Source organism: Gymnoscopelus microlampas (genome assembly GCF_963454915.1).
Source record: "Gymnoscopelus microlampas genome assembly, chromosome: 4".
Taxonomy (NCBI): Eukaryota; Metazoa; Chordata; class Actinopteri; order Myctophiformes; family Myctophidae; genus Gymnoscopelus; species Gymnoscopelus microlampas.
In genome coordinates this window covers 52,011,222-52,026,531 of record NC_139941.1, presented here as the reverse complement: position 1 = coordinate 52,026,531, position 15,310 = coordinate 52,011,222, and the positions used below count along the sequence as shown (strand labels likewise).

The following is a 15,310-nucleotide window of genomic DNA, read 5'->3' as shown; positions in this document are numbered from 1 at the left end:
AACTCCTTGTTTGAGACAAATCTGGGTCGAACGTGATTTGTGGAGCTCCCTCTGGTGTTGTATTTGTGGACGTCTTTGAAGTAGCGTGACAGGTATATGGGTGTCTCTGTGGTGTAGTGTATCTTGTAGACCAGGTTGAAGTATTGTGACCACTTTATTGAGCAGATATAGGTTGCAAATGACATTTGGTTCCTCCTTTCCTCTCTTCTGTGCAGTCATTTTTTTAATACAATTGTTTGGTGCCTTCTTTTTTGTTCCCCTTCCCCCTCCCTCCCTCCCTCCCACCCCTCTCAAGGTCTGTCCACCCGTAGGCACTGAATGGTAATAGTACTGATATTCTTGGCAATAATATCCACAGAACCCTTAATCAATGACATTGAAAAATGACTTTTGAAAAGAAAACCAGGCAACATACTGACATTTTAGAACAAAAAAAGAACAAACCCTAACTAAGTTTTACATGAATAAAAACAAACAAAATAAATAAAGATAGACATGGTCAGGCTTTCTGAGAGGCTGTTTATGTGTTTCTCTTTGCTTTTCGTCCTCCTCTACCCCCTATCCCACGACTAACGGTACCTGTCAAGGTCCAATGCTAGGTAGAAGCAAAACTCTTCCCACGCATATTCTAACTTTATGTGTCAATGCCCTACTTGATCATACTACAGCAGTGGTTCTCAACCAGTGGTCCGGGGACCACCAGTGGTCCTTGAGGAGGTTCCAGGTGGTCACCAGCTAAATGATGGAGAGTTGGTAACCAAATGGACCCTTATACCGTAGATCTTAAACTCTTGAGAGCGTAAAATTAGACCACATTTTTAAAGTCTGCATTACTTAAATTTACAAGAATTCTACACAATTAGAGAATGTAGAAGAATTGTTATTTTGATCAACATTTGCCTGTTATCTCTGCTAATGGTACCAACATCAATACAGCATGGAATTGTGACACAATCTTATCCAATGATAACAAACGTTTTGGGTCTGAGAGTCTAAATCTCATGAAATGGTGGTCCATGACCCAATAAATTATAGTGGACTTGATATGAAAAGGGTTGAAAACCATGTACTACAGCATCACATCAAAAACAGCGTATCATCGTATCGTATAATACATCGTATTGTATCATACTGTGGATTCCATCTCAATCTCTCTCACACCTGCGATATTCACACAGTCTCCTCTCCTCTCCTCTCCTCTCCTCTCCTCTCCTCTCCTCTCTCCCCATGCAGAACGTTTCCCATCCGGGGTTTCCAGATCTACGACGGTCCGGTGAGGCTGACTAGGAGCACGTTCCGTGGCTTCGTGCCCACGGCTGAGCGCTTCAGCAGCGCCGTGGGCTTCAACCTGAAGAACACCTGGCAGCTCACCCCCAAAAACAACCTGTCTCAGCTGGCCTTCCACACCACTGTGAGTCAGTAGAGGGAGTCGTTTCTCCAAATGAGGAAACCGTTTACTTAGCCTCACGTGGCCAGACTGTATCACAGCGTGGATATGAGTCACACGTAGCGGTGCCACACCCAAATCGCCACGGGCAATTTTTTTTTGCACTGGCAGATTCGTCTGGTCCCAGGCTACCGTTTATTTACTTCACTTTACTTTATTTATTTAGACCCCCAAATTTATAATATGTACTTAGCCGCGGACCCCCATCTGAAAATGTTCATGTTCCAGGGACCCCCAGAAGAGAAGATTTATGTTCATATTATAGTCCATATTAATGACCAGTAAATCCGGTCTAAATATACAGGCAACAAAGCATGATACATTACAAGTTTTAACAAACCCTCCTTTTCCCCTCAGCTTTTCGTTTTGTTAGCTATAAAAAAAACACTTTGAAAGTGTATTGCCTTAGATCTGTGGTTCTGATCCAGGTTCCAGGGGGTCCCTAGCTGAATGATTGATAGTTTAGATGGACCCTTACAGGTCTGTAACTCAGCGAGTGTACAAATGGAACCAACTGGCCTTAATGCAGACCAAACATGACATTAAAGCAGTTCTAGAAGCACTCAGCCTCAGGTGACCTCCTCCTTATTTGCCGCTTGTAGTCACTAAATTCTCTCCGTCCCTGTGGTTTCATTCCATCAGGTGCCTTTGGTTTTAGCTCCTTTTTTATTATGCTAAACGACAACAGCTCTCTGGTGGTGTTTTTATATCGTCGCTGTCAGGCAGAAACCTCATATGTCCATATTTGAACTTTTTATGTTTTTTTTTTTGTGAAACATAAAATCATACAAGAGTGTCCCACAAAAGTAGTGGAAAAGATGCGAGCCGTTGTGAGCTTGTAGATCGGTGAGCTTGTAGATCTTGTAGAATAGCACATCGGCTTGTACAGTAGATCTGCTATTTTTGAAAAATCTTGAACGTTTGTGCAAATCTTTGAATATATATATATTTTTTTGAAACCACATTTCTAACTCAAATCTTCGTTTTGGAGCCTGGAACAACATATTTTGATGGGGATCGGTGGCCAAAAACATATAATTTTTTTCTTGACAAGAAAAGGTTTGAGCACCACTGATATTATAGCAACAATAGTTTCAGAAAAATTAAGACATTTGTTGAGACATTTGACAGTTACAAATGTTCACTTCACAAAAATATATTTTCAATGATTTGCACACACGTTCGCTTTTTGTGAATAGCCAAAGACATCTTAAAATGACAGATGCGTTCCCCAGTCTTAATGGATTGTATAATAAGGAAAAAAGGAAGGGTTTTGTACTTAGAAGGTTTCCACCCGACAGCAGAGGAATTAGGCTGAAACGAGAAACATGTGAGTTCACATGCTCTGGTGTAGCGCTGGGTCATTCTGAACAGCTGTCTTACTTTGAGCCGTCTTTCATCCACCGTTCTCCCATTGTTGTTCAGTGGTCTGCTTTCTTCTCTCTCTCTCTTTATTCTCTCTCTCCATCTCTCTCTCTCTCTCTCTCCCCCCCTCTCTCTCTGTCTCTCTCTGTATCTGTCTCTCTCTCTCTCTCTCTCTCTCTCTCTCTCTGATTCTCTTCTGCGCTCGAACCGGTGATGACAGATTCTTGTTATTCACCAGGAGCTTACATACTTCCTTCACTTGATCTCTCTCCCTCTCTCTCTCTCTCTCTCTCTCTCTCTCACTCTCTCTCTCTCTCTCTCTCTCTGTGTGTCTGGTCTATCCTGAGGGTGTGTTTGTTTTGTTATACAGTATGGTCCTATTTGTTCCTTAACCCCCCCCCCCCCCGATCTTGATCACAGCTAGGCGAGTTACATGAGTTACTGGTTTGGTTGTGCGCACGGGGGAGAGGGGGGGGGGGGGACTGTGTGTGTGTGAGAGAAGCCCCATGCAGAGTCAGGACTGTCAAAATAGTTTCAATAATAGTTCTACTGCCCTCTAGTGTTGGCAGCGTTGACAGTGTATCAAAATAATAGCGGTGCTCAATACTGGCTCCCTAAAGCGGGGCGCATGCTACCATTTTTGGTGCTTTGAAAACTACGACTACAACATGACGTCACTGACAGTGGCGTGCACAGACATTTTGAGGGGCAGGTGCTCAAGTAAATTATACTTTTTTTGTTGACTTGGTCTGCTCTTTTTTCCCTCTACACCTATACCTCTTTGCCAAAAATAGCCGATCTACAAGCCCACAACGCCTCGCAGCGTGAGGCGTTGTGGGCTTGTAGATCTGCTATTTTTGGCTAAAGTTCTCCTCAGAAAAGGGATGCTAGGGTTCGAGTGGTTTTGGTAAAAAGAAAAATGATATCACATGAAGAATTGGCGGACCCCCTGTAGTGACTCTGAGGACCCCCTAGGGGTCCCGGACCCCCTGTTGAAGACCCCTGCAGTAAACTGAAAGAAAAAAAAAACTTTTCTTTTTCAAAAGGGCACTTCTGGTCAAGAGGGCAAAGGGCAGGTGCTCTAGCACCACCTAGAGTCTATCTGTGCACGTCCCTGGTCACTTGAGCTGCGATGATAAGTGACTCACCGCTCACCTCAACACTGACCGACATCACCGGACTATGAGCGCCTAGTATCACAATCATCTTTTAGGTGAAAATGTTTCCACCTAAAAGATTAAAGGGTTATCACCTACAATGGTAGCATGCAGCCACCTTTACAGTACCAAGGGCAGCAGTTTCACCACCATACAATGCAGTCCTAGAACCACAGTCCTAGGAAAGTTGTTGATGACAACAAAAAACAACAACATAGATTGTGTATTGTTGTCTTCTTTTACTAACGGCGTCCTCTCTCTCTCTTTTAGGTGGGTCTGAGGGCGTTCTTCGGTCGCCCGGGTCAGTGGTTCGAGGAGAACGACCTGGACGGAGATAAGAACTCTATCTTCCACGACGTGGACGGCTCAGTGAGCGGATACAGAGACACCTACGTGGGCCGGGCAGACAACTACCTGCTGCAGCATCCTGCCTGTGTCAACGTCTCTAAGTGGAACGCTGTGGTCTGCAGCGGAGCGTACTCTCAGGTACACAAGATACCGTCGATGTCGGCAAGAAACCTCTTATCTCTGTATTTTTTTACTTTTTGTGTTTTTTTTTGTAAATCAATGCTCTACTTCAGTGGTTCTCAACCAGCGGTCCGGGGACCACCAGTGGTCCTTGAGGGGTTTCCAGGTGGTCCCCAGCTAAATGATGGAGAGTTGGTAACCAAATGGACCCTTATAAATCTTTAACTCTTTAGAGTGTAAAATGAAACCAAATGAACCCTTACGGGTCCATTTGGTTTCATTTCACGCTCTCAAGAGTTAAATAATTGTTAAACATCTGCATTACTTAATTAAATAATTGTTATTTTGATCAGCATTTGTCTGTTATCTCTCCTATGGTACCAACATCAATACAGCATGGATGGAATTGTGGACAAAATCTTGGTTCTGAGAGGCTAAATCTCAAACGGTTCAAATGCCCAATAAATAATGGACCTTGATATGAAAAGGGTTGAAAAACCACTGCTCTACTTGATCATACTACAGCGTCACACACAAGCATTAAAAGTAGCAGATCTTCTTCACTTATTTTCTCTCACTCTCTCTCTCCCACACACACACACACACACACACACACACACACACACACACACACACACACAGGTGTACATCCAGACTCAGGGAGCCCCCAGCAGCCTCAGCCTGTCCATCAGTAGAGATGAGTACCCGGCCGCCCCTCTGGTCCTGAGAGGCATCAACAGCCAGGGGGCGCTGTCCCAGCAGTACCAGCCCATCCTCATGATGAGTAAGAGCTACACGCTGCACTGGAACGGCCTGGCGCCCCGCGAGTTGGTCCTGTCTCTCATCAACTTCAACAAGTATGTCTGTTTCTACCACTCACCACGCACTTTACAATCACTGTTAACCCAAACTCATTCACCGCCATTCTACCGTCCCCTTGCCTGTGAAAACAGTGATTTTACTGTACCTTTGAAGAAAAATCATGGAATATTCTTCGTGACCTCCGTCCTCATGGAGATCGGCTCATTACACTTACGGGGGTGTTGTAGTATAGCGGTGGGGGAATTGGCTTTTTTTTCCTTTTTCAAAAACACGTGAAACACGTGATTGCACCATAGCGGTAAAACATGTGAAACACGTGAATGGCACTCAATGAGTTAAGAGCTATGGCCGTTTGAATGTGGCTTTGATATGAAGACAAAATTAAAACAATGCAATGGCCGCTGGTCCGGGCACTTAGGCCCTAATGTAGCCTGACAGCGCATCGTGGGTTCGAGTCCCGTTCCAGACGATCTGTGTGTGTGTGCGTGAAATAAAAAATGTGATGACTAAAACTATGACTAATTAGAATTGATAATTTCGTCAACAAATAGAAACTAGACTAAAATCTTAGTGGACAAGAGATCCAGCAGAACTATGACACGTCATCTTATGCTTGGTGGCGTGTGGGTGTCACGCTCCGAAAATAGCTAATATACAAGCACACTGTGAGCTTGTAGATCGGCTATTTTCGGCACACAGCAAGTATACATCTGGCATTACGACGCTATCGATGCCTGTCAACATATTTGTCGATTAATTCAACTAGATTTTGTTGACTGAAATCTCTCTCTCTCTCTCTCTCAGTGGCGTCAGTTCAGCCAAAGCTAGGGTATGGCAGCAGCGCGCGTGCATGAGCCCCCCGTGCGCGCGCAAAGCGCGCGCGCGAAATTTTTGTGCGGTTCTGGGCGGATTGGGTTCGTTTTTTTCCAGTTTTTGGTTACTTTATTTCGGTTTTAGGGTTAGGATTCGGGTTAGGTTAGGGTTATGTTATTTAATTCTTATTTTTGCCTGATTTTACCGATTTATTATCAAAAAGATTAAACACAATTAAATTTGCAAAAAGTGGGGGGTATGAAATCTTCTCTGTAGGAGTATGATAATAATACTTTGGATCTGATGGATAGGGTTCTGTGCAGACTGCAGTCCATTTAGAAACACTTTGGACGGGACCCTACCTGCTCGTAGTATCACTGTTGCCTGGTCCATTGCTCCTAACATTATCAGAATGGCAGCTGCTAGATCCTCTGATCTCTGATGACCATAACATTCTCCTCTTCAATACCTTCGGTTTTGGTCAAATTACCCCCCAACTTGGAAGCACCACTGCACCAGGAGGTTGTTTGTTTATAATTATTCACAACGTGGTCGTTAGTTTGAGTCGTGGCGGCCGGCGGGGGTTTATCACTTTTTTTTTTCTTCTTCCTCGGTAGCTTTCACTGTTTTAAAATACTTGCTTAAATATGCACACTTTGCAGCTAGCACAGATAGCTCATGTATCCTCTTATATGTTGTTGAGCTCCTGATTATTTTCTTTCCGACTTGTATTCCACCGGCGACACGTGATTTAATTCACTGCTTGTTCACAAGAACGCCTCGTCCAAAAGCCAAAACACACTCGCCCGGGTATATCTGGCGGCCTCGGTCAGCGAAAAACATAGGGGCGAGTGTGTTTTGGGGCGAGTGTTTTAATTCTCCTCTCGTGTCTCGACACACACACACACACACACACACACACACACACACACACACACACACACACACACACACACACACACACACACACACACACACACACACACACACGGCCCGCCCCTTGATGACAGGCTCCGCTGCTCCTCCGATGCGCACAGCCAGTTAGTTGATAAAATCAAGATTTTAAACGCAAAGTAGGCCTACATTTTATTTTTTTCCCCCTGGAGCCAGGGTATGGCAGCTGCAATAGCCTGCCATACCCAATTGACGCCCCTGCTCTCTCTCTCTCTCTCTCTCTCTCTCTCTCTCTCTCTCTCTCTCTCTCTCTCTCTCTCTCTCTCTCTCTCTCTCTCTCTCTGTCTCTGTCTCTGTCTGTCTATCTGTCTCTCCCTCTCTCTCTCTCTCTCTCTCTCTCTCTCTCTGTCTCTGTCTGTCTGTCTGTCTGTCTGTCTGTCTCTCTCTCTCTCTCTCTCTCTCTCTCTCTCTCTCTCTCTCTCTCTCTCTGTCTCTGTCTCTGTCTCTGTCTCCCCCCCTCTCTCTCTCTCTCCCTGTCTCTCTCTCTCTGTCTCTCTCTCTCTCAGAGATGACTGGGTGCGGGTGGGGCTGTGTTTCCCCTCAGACACCACCTTCCAGGTGATGGCTGACATCAACGACCGTCAGAGCAACAGCTTTGATGACATCACAGACTACGGCATGGTGTCCAGCCTGGTGGAGCTGGAGAAGAGACCCTCTGAGAGGAAGTACTACTTTGACCGCTCCGTAGGGTGAGGAAAACCACCACCAGAACCATGTGATACATACCGCCCCCTCTAGGCCTGTCACACTTATTACATTAAGTGCCTGATCGCAATTATTTGAGACTGGTCTTAACTCATTCAAACCGGGAACGCATCTGTGTAACCACTTAAAGCAAACTATGTTATACTTTGGCTCTTCAAAAATAGCAGATATACAAGCTCATAGCGTGGCACAGAGTGCCGCGCTATGAGCTTGTAGATCTGCTCATTTTGAAAAATCTTGAATATTTGTGCAAATCTTTGAATATATCTATATGTTTTTTAAAGCGAACATTTTGAACTTGCTTCTGGGGGTCCCTGGAACAACAAATTATCTGATGGGGGTCGGTGGACAAATACATATAATTTTGGAGGTCCTTGAAATTAAAAAGTTTGAGAACCACTGATATAAACATACGTTTTTCAGAAACCTGTACATTTGTAGAATCCCCCAGAAGCAAAGATTTGAGTTACAAATGTTCACTTTAAAAATATTTATTATCAAACTAAAGATTAGCAAAAATGTTCACGATAAAAAAATAGCAGATTTACAAGCTCATGCTCGCTATGAGCTTGTATATCTGCATATCTGTATATCTGAAAAAATGTTTTATACAGTATCTGCTATTTTTCTTGTTATTTTTCTGTTATTACCTTTGATTTAGTCAACTATAACAACCTTTCTCTCTTCTCTCTCCTCCCCTCCATTGTAAACCCTCCAGGCTGTTGTGGTTGTTCCTTCGAGCCAGGCACGGGCGGGACGGCAACAGCTACTGCTCTGTGCGGGGCTGTGAGCGGGTGAAGGTGATGGCCACCACCTCGTCCAAGCAGACCTGTAACTGCACCGCTAAGGCCTACCCCAAGTACAGCCGGGTGCCCGCGGCCGTGGTGCCCATGCCCGCACAGAGTGCCCAGCCCTGCAAAGGCTGCGGTGCCAAGCAGGTGAGTTGTTGTTGGGACGACAAACAACGGCTCTTGTGGCGCCATATTGCTTTCTCTTTCCCCCAGGATAATCTTGAACAGTGGTTCTTGATGAATTGTATACATACAGCAGGACCACAATGGAAACAAGCCCTATCTGGGCTTTTTGTGTTATCCATTTAGCATTATTTAGGCATGTAACTATTCACTCAACTCACGATACTATTCAAATCACAATACTAGATTCACGATACGATCACAAATGTATTTTCTAGACAAATGACCGAAGTATTCCAGAGCTTGTAGATCTGCTATTTATCGGCTTTAGGCTTGCGTCCTAAAACGTTGATGTCCTCTCAAGTATAGTGATACAAACTTGTGTGTGTGTGTGTGTGTGTGTGGTTTCAGCTGGTATTTTCCAGTGAGCCGTGGAACTCCTACCTCCAGACTCAGATCAAGTCCCTCTCCCCCAAAGAACAACTGAACAAAGACAACATCTCCTTTATCACTGTGAGTAAAACATCCTCTGGTTTCGCCCTTTGACCTGTGTTGGTCTATTTACCACATCATGTAAGTGTGCTATGCCCTATTAATCCACATCTTATTTCCACGTCTTGCGGTAATTAAGTCACAACCATCTAATGCGCAATCCCTATTTTGCAAGTCGCGCTGAACGAAAACACTTAAAGGGTTAGTTCAGATTTTTTGAGTATTTTCCGTAGGAAATACTTACCATTAATGTAGTGGTTGCAAAGGTATTAATTGATTGCCCGAGTACCATGTGACAGAGGGGTCGAAATTGAACGAAACCTGCTCTATATGGTAGAAATAGGTCTTTTCGACCCCTCTGTCACATGGTACTATTTTTTGTGTCATATATTTTGTGCGTGAGTAGGCTGCAACGGCGCAGTGATTCTGGACACAAACATTAGTACCATGTGACAGAGGGGTCGAAATTGAACGAAACCTGCTCTATATGGTAGAAATAGGTCAACAATACAAATGACGTTAGTTTTATTAATTTATTTATTTTTAATGAGCGGCCCCCACCAAATCTACTAATCTACCGGAACTACTTCATATTTATCAGAAACGGACCATAACTCTGACCACGGGACTCGGGCAATCAATTAATACCTTTGCAACCACTACATTAATGGTAAGTATTTCCTACGGAAAATACTCGAAAAATCTGAACTAACCCTTTAAGGGTCCAATGGCATGGCCCGAAAATATCATATATGTGATACTGTACGTATGTAATATTTTGATGATGTAACATTGGGAATGGCGTAAGCCAATGAAATTCATTTATTGCATTTTTTCTTTATCGGATATTTATTCCTGTACTGTATATTCTCTGTCTGTCGGTCGGTCTTCCCTTGCTCACACCGCAGCTTCCTTGCACTAAACTAGGAAGTGACTTTACATGAAAATGTATTTTATCTGTAAATCTGTGTCAGTCCGAAGATGTCAGCATGAACTTATGGCCAGGTTCAAAGCATCTCAAAGCGAGGACACAGGGGCTATTGCTGGCCGGGAAGAAATGGACATATACATGGCTGCCACAGCATGTTTCTAAACAAACAATTCGTTATTTAATTTTTTTGATCCTAAAATCAACCAGAGCAAGAGCTCTGGTTGATTTTGACCATGGGCCTAAAGAATGGTTCAGAAGCTGTGTTCACGTTCACTCTTCCATTGGAATCAATAGACTCCAACCTGCTTCCCGTCTCCTAAAAAGGCAACCACCTACGTCACACAGAATACGGGAAGTAAACCGGAGATGGCATGTCTTTCTTTTTCTTTTCTTTTGTCATGTGTCAGGTGAACGAGGTGACCATGTCCTTCTCCCAGCCCGGGTTCTTCCTGGTCACTGTGGACGCCTGCTCAGGGAAAGTCACCAAGAAAACCTCCTTCCCAAAGCTGGACTCCAGGATGGAGCAATACCTTACAACTGGAATACCTAAGAGGTGAGACATAGGCTTGCAACCATCATTCTAGTGATTTACTTTTTCAATTAAAGCGGCACTACTTTATGGCAGGCAAAATATGCAGCAACGATATGAAAGAAGGAAACAAAGAGAGAAAGAAGTCTCCTTTTTTTTATTTGTGTAACGTTTCATTGTAACTTCCTGTCATGTGACCTGGTCATGTGATCAGGTCTATAGTGCTGATGGCAACACGAGGTCGTCCAGACGGCCTGATGGCAGTGACGTCACACCTGGTCTCCTTAGGGACCGCTAAGGCTGCTGATCTGCATATGAAAGGTTAGTGTCTTCATCTGCTTCCATCTCCATCTACTGTATCTACATACAGTGGTGGAAAAAATACTCTCTTAGTCTTTGGTTGCTCTCCCTCTGTCATTCACACACTATATGGTTCCATCTCTCTCTCTCTCCTCAGAGGCCCTGGCGTTCTGGGGGTTCCAGGGTTCCGATGGTCCTCCCCCACCCTGGGTGTCCCTCCAGGCCGGCCAGGAGGACCAGGTCCTGGGGCCGCAGGAGCGCTATCTCCCCCTGGGTCTGGAGGCCTACGGCTGCCCGCCGTCCGGAGCTCAGTCACGCAGAGACCTGGAGCTGCTGAAGAAGGCCTTGAATAGTGACCCAATGTGAACTACACAACTTATCTACCCTACACACACACACACACACACACACACACACACACACACACACACACACACGAACACACACACACACAACCAGCCGATGAATGTGAACTGCTGAACTTTTTTAATTTATTAACGATGGCAAAGATGTTTACTGATTTGAAGAGGAGAAGGGAGTTATTTTATTGTGAGTGGGGGGTGATTTTGTTTGTCTGTGTGTGTGTGTGTGTGTGTGTGTGTGTGTGTGTGTGTGTGTGTGTGTGTGTGTGTGTGTGTGTGTGTGTGTGTGTGTGTGTGTGTGTGTGTGTGTGTGTGTGTGTGTGTGTGTGTGTGTGTGTGTGTGTGTGTGTGTGTGCGTTTGTGTGCGTTAAGTAAGTATGGCTTGGGGAGGACTCTTGAATCAATGCACTTTTCCTTTAAAAAAAGACACAACTTCTGCCTTATCAGCCAAAGCAACAACCAGAGCCATACAATAACACTTTGATCTGCAAGATGTCAAACGACAAAGCAACAACGCCTCATGTCAAACATTACAAAACGGAAACGGACCGGAAGCAAATCTCAACATGAAATAACAAGGACGGTATGTGAACACACAGATTAGGATTATTTCACAGTGTGACACTCACTCATGGAATAATGCCTCCATCTCGTGGCGTTACAAAAACAGGTCACCCTCTGACGACATTAACCTGGGAGCCTTTTTTTCCAGGTGTGCCCCCTTTCCACAGCCACGCCCCCTTTCCTGGGTAGGGGTATAAATATCAATGGAAGTGCACGCCCCTTTCTCCGCCCCTTTTCCGCGGGCCGTTTATTGGGACGGAGGCGGATCTCTCCGTCCAAAACCACGTTAGATAAGAGACTAAAGGGTGGATAGGGAAGTCAATGTCTTGTTAACTGAAATTGAAACTAGGTTTGATTGGATTAAGAAATTAAACTAGACTAGATATTGTTGTGTAAAAAATGTTTTAACAGCAATATTAGGCCCCAAATTAACAGAGTGTAAAAGTATAGCACCCTTAACTGTGGTAACTTACTTTTCAGAGATCCTGTTGAATGATCTACAGTACATTGACTTCCAACACCCAGCCAAGCCATTTGTGCCATAAAACCAGTGGTTCTCAGCCTGTGATGTTGGGGACCCCCAGGTTAAGTGACAATTTAAGGACTTTTAATACCCAATACATAAAAGGAAAAAAATATAAAAGTGATGAGATGGAAAAAGACCATTACTGCATCAAAAGTAATCAACAAACTATACTATAAAAACTGGTCAAACATTGTCAAATAATAATATAAGAAAGAGGCAAAGATTTTGAAAATAGCTGATCTAGAAGCTCACAACGCCTCGCAGTGCGATGCGTTGTGAGCTTGTAGAACCGGGTCAGACAAAATGCAATGCATCAAGGGTGGGAGGTCCCCGGTTCAAATATGATTATTTTTGGGGGGGTCACGGCCCTGAAAAGGTTGAGAACCACTGTCATAAACAACACACATCTTTGTGATGTGTGCACGGTCCATTCCATTCAGTCTTTTAACTGTCTCTTTCTTTTCCTCACATTTTATTTATCTTTTCTTTTTTTACACCTAACCTTAAACTGGAAAAGAAAGTGACTTTGATCATCGTGCAGCTGTGGAACAAACAGCGTAACGTTAAGCACCTTTTTTTTATTTGATTCCTACAGGAAGATAGTGGATCTTCTTTCAGTCTCACGTTGGATGGTCAACAATTAGTCGCATGTTTTTTTTTGTATTTAACTTTTTCCACAACAGCGGTGTTCCCCCCAGTGTTACATAATGATTACACATCACAGCACAACTGGTTTCTTTGTTTCTTTCCCCTAAATGGATTGAATGTTTGTTTTTCATTTAATCTGCTTTTTTTCATTTCTTATTTTTATTTGTGTATCTTTGTATCATTGCCAAACACAGATTCATCACAGGGTGCTTATATTCCAGGACTCCCAACCTGTGGTCTGGGGCCCACTGGTGGGCCATGAGGATATTGCAAAATAATTGACCCCCAAAATAATTGGATAAAACATTCAGATTTCATTGATAATCTGACTTTAATATAATTTACTTATATTTATTTATGTAAAAACAAAAGAGGTCTTAAAAGTCATGGTATGTTTTTTTTTCTTCAAAAACCTTGAAAATGTTGTTTTCATTGTGATCTTAACGATATATATACCCATATATTCCCCCCTAGTTCCTGGAACACAATCGATCGATTCATCCTCAAAATCTGACCACTTGTGTGAAGAGGTGGGTTGGTGGGTGGGTCGTGAGATTTTTCAAGTGGGCCCCTGATCCAAAATAAAAGGGTGGGGAACGGATAGACACACATACCAGCCTTTTTACTCTGAGACTTGTACAAATAGACTTTTAGCTGACTGGATGTGAGCAGGGCTCCCCCACTGAGCAGTGAATATCTTTTCTCTACATGTGTGTGTCTGTGTGTGTGTGTGTGTGTGTGTGTGTGTGTGTGTGTGTGTGTGCGTGCATGCATGTTTGTGTGTACATTGAGAGTGTTTGTGTCTTTGTGATATCGTGTGTGTGTGTGTGTGTGTGTGTGCGCGTTCGTGCATGTTTGTGCGTGTTTGTTTGTGATATGACGTGTGTGTGTGCGTTCGTGCATGTTTGTGCGTGTTTGTTTGTGATATGACGTGTGTGTGTGCGTTTGTGCATGTTTGTGCGTGTTTGTTTGTGATATGACGTGTGTGTGCCCGTTCGTGCATGTTTGTGATATGACGTGTGTGTGTGTGTGTGTGTGTGTGTGTGTGTGTGTGTGTGTGTGTGCGTTCGTGTGTGCGTTCGTGCATGTTTGTGGTGTTTGTTTGTGATATGACGTGTGTGTGTGTGTGTGATTGAGAGTATAATGTGAGATGGAGAATCCTCTGGATAGAGGACACATGCCTTTAACCACTCTACTGTTGTACAAAAAAAAAGAACAAAACATTTTTTTTCCCCATGAATTGCCTTTTGTTCACTTGATGCTTTTAAGATGCACAGACCTCTAGCTGTTAAACCACATGAACCCCTGGCATCCCCGTTCTGGGCATATGTCGTAACAGGCCAACCTTTGGCAAAAAAAACATTCGGCAAAAATAGCCGAACACAATAGCCGACACAAGCTCACAACGCGTTGCGCTGTGAGCTTGTGTCGGCTATTGTGTTCGGCTATTTTCGCCATTTGACGTGCTACGAGGTATGCAGGGTTAAAAGTGGTCGTATTAGAAGTGAGCTTTGCAAATATTGCTGTTTTGATTTAATTGCCTCAAATGTATAATGTAAATGCCAAAACATGTCTTGATGGTGGTGTCTGTACCATGGAGATAGAGCATCGTAGATTTTGTTTTCTCTTTTGTGTATTGTTGTTGTGTGTGTCAGTGTTTGTGTGTGTGTGTGTGTGTGTGTGTGTGTGTGTGTGTGTGTTTGTGTGTGTGCGTGTACGTGTGCGTGCGTGAAATGTTGACTCTTGTGAAAGTTTCTGAAGTTCATTCCGTCCCTCCCTGGAAATCTCAACCTTGTTTTCATTTGAAATTGTGAAGTTTAATAAACATTTATGCTTTGTGTTTAAAAACCATAATTCTTTACTCAAAGGTTTTTCTGACCATTGAATCATCAGTCTAACACTGTGCAGTAGGTACAGTAGGTACAATGCTTTTCTTTTTAGTTTATTTAATGTCCAAAAATGGCTGCCGTGAAAACTGTGATTTTACTAGAATCTAGGCCCTAGGACCAACTGAAAATTAAACTGTTTGATTACATTACATTACATTACAGTCATTTAGCAGACGCTTTTATCCAAAGCGACTTACAATAAGTGTATTCAACATAGGTAGGGAACGAAAACTACTAATCACCAGAAGTTTTAAGTACATTTCCTGCAAAAACAAGCAACCAAGAGTATACCTAGCGCTAAGGTAAAAGTGCAATATATCAGCTACCTACTTTCTTAAACAGATGAGACAAAAATGGCAAAATCAAATGAGCACGAGCTAAAACAAATAAGTGTATCGACTAAACAAGATCCAATAAAACAATA

General features: G+C 43.5%; 1 protein-coding gene across 3 annotated transcripts in view; it reads left to right on the top strand.

Moving 5' to 3' along the window:
• Positions 1–14,839, top strand: part of cemip2 (cell migration inducing hyaluronidase 2) — a 100,145-nt gene extending 85,306 nt beyond the window's left edge. For 2 of the 3 annotated variants that reach the window (XM_084056186.1, XM_084056184.1), the window contains exons 17-26: positions 1,234–1,411; positions 4,240–4,455; positions 5,080–5,294; positions 7,533–7,715; positions 8,450–8,669; positions 9,057–9,158; positions 10,476–10,621; positions 10,812–10,918; positions 11,055–11,515; positions 11,632–14,839. In XM_084056186.1, coding sequence (XP_083912312.1) covers positions 1,234–1,411; positions 4,240–4,455; positions 5,080–5,294; positions 7,533–7,715; positions 8,450–8,669; positions 9,057–9,158; positions 10,476–10,621; positions 10,812–10,918; positions 11,055–11,263 — 1,576 coding nt within the window. In that variant the 3' untranslated portion in view covers positions 11,264–11,515; positions 11,632–14,839. Of the gene's footprint in view, positions 1–1,233; positions 1,412–4,239; positions 4,456–5,079; positions 5,295–7,532; positions 7,716–8,449; positions 8,670–9,056; positions 9,159–10,475; positions 10,622–10,811; positions 10,919–11,054; positions 11,530–11,631 lie in introns of all 3 variants that reach the window. The other variant, XM_084056185.1, reaches the window with a different exon arrangement.
• Positions 14,840–15,310: the final 471 nt, after the last annotated feature.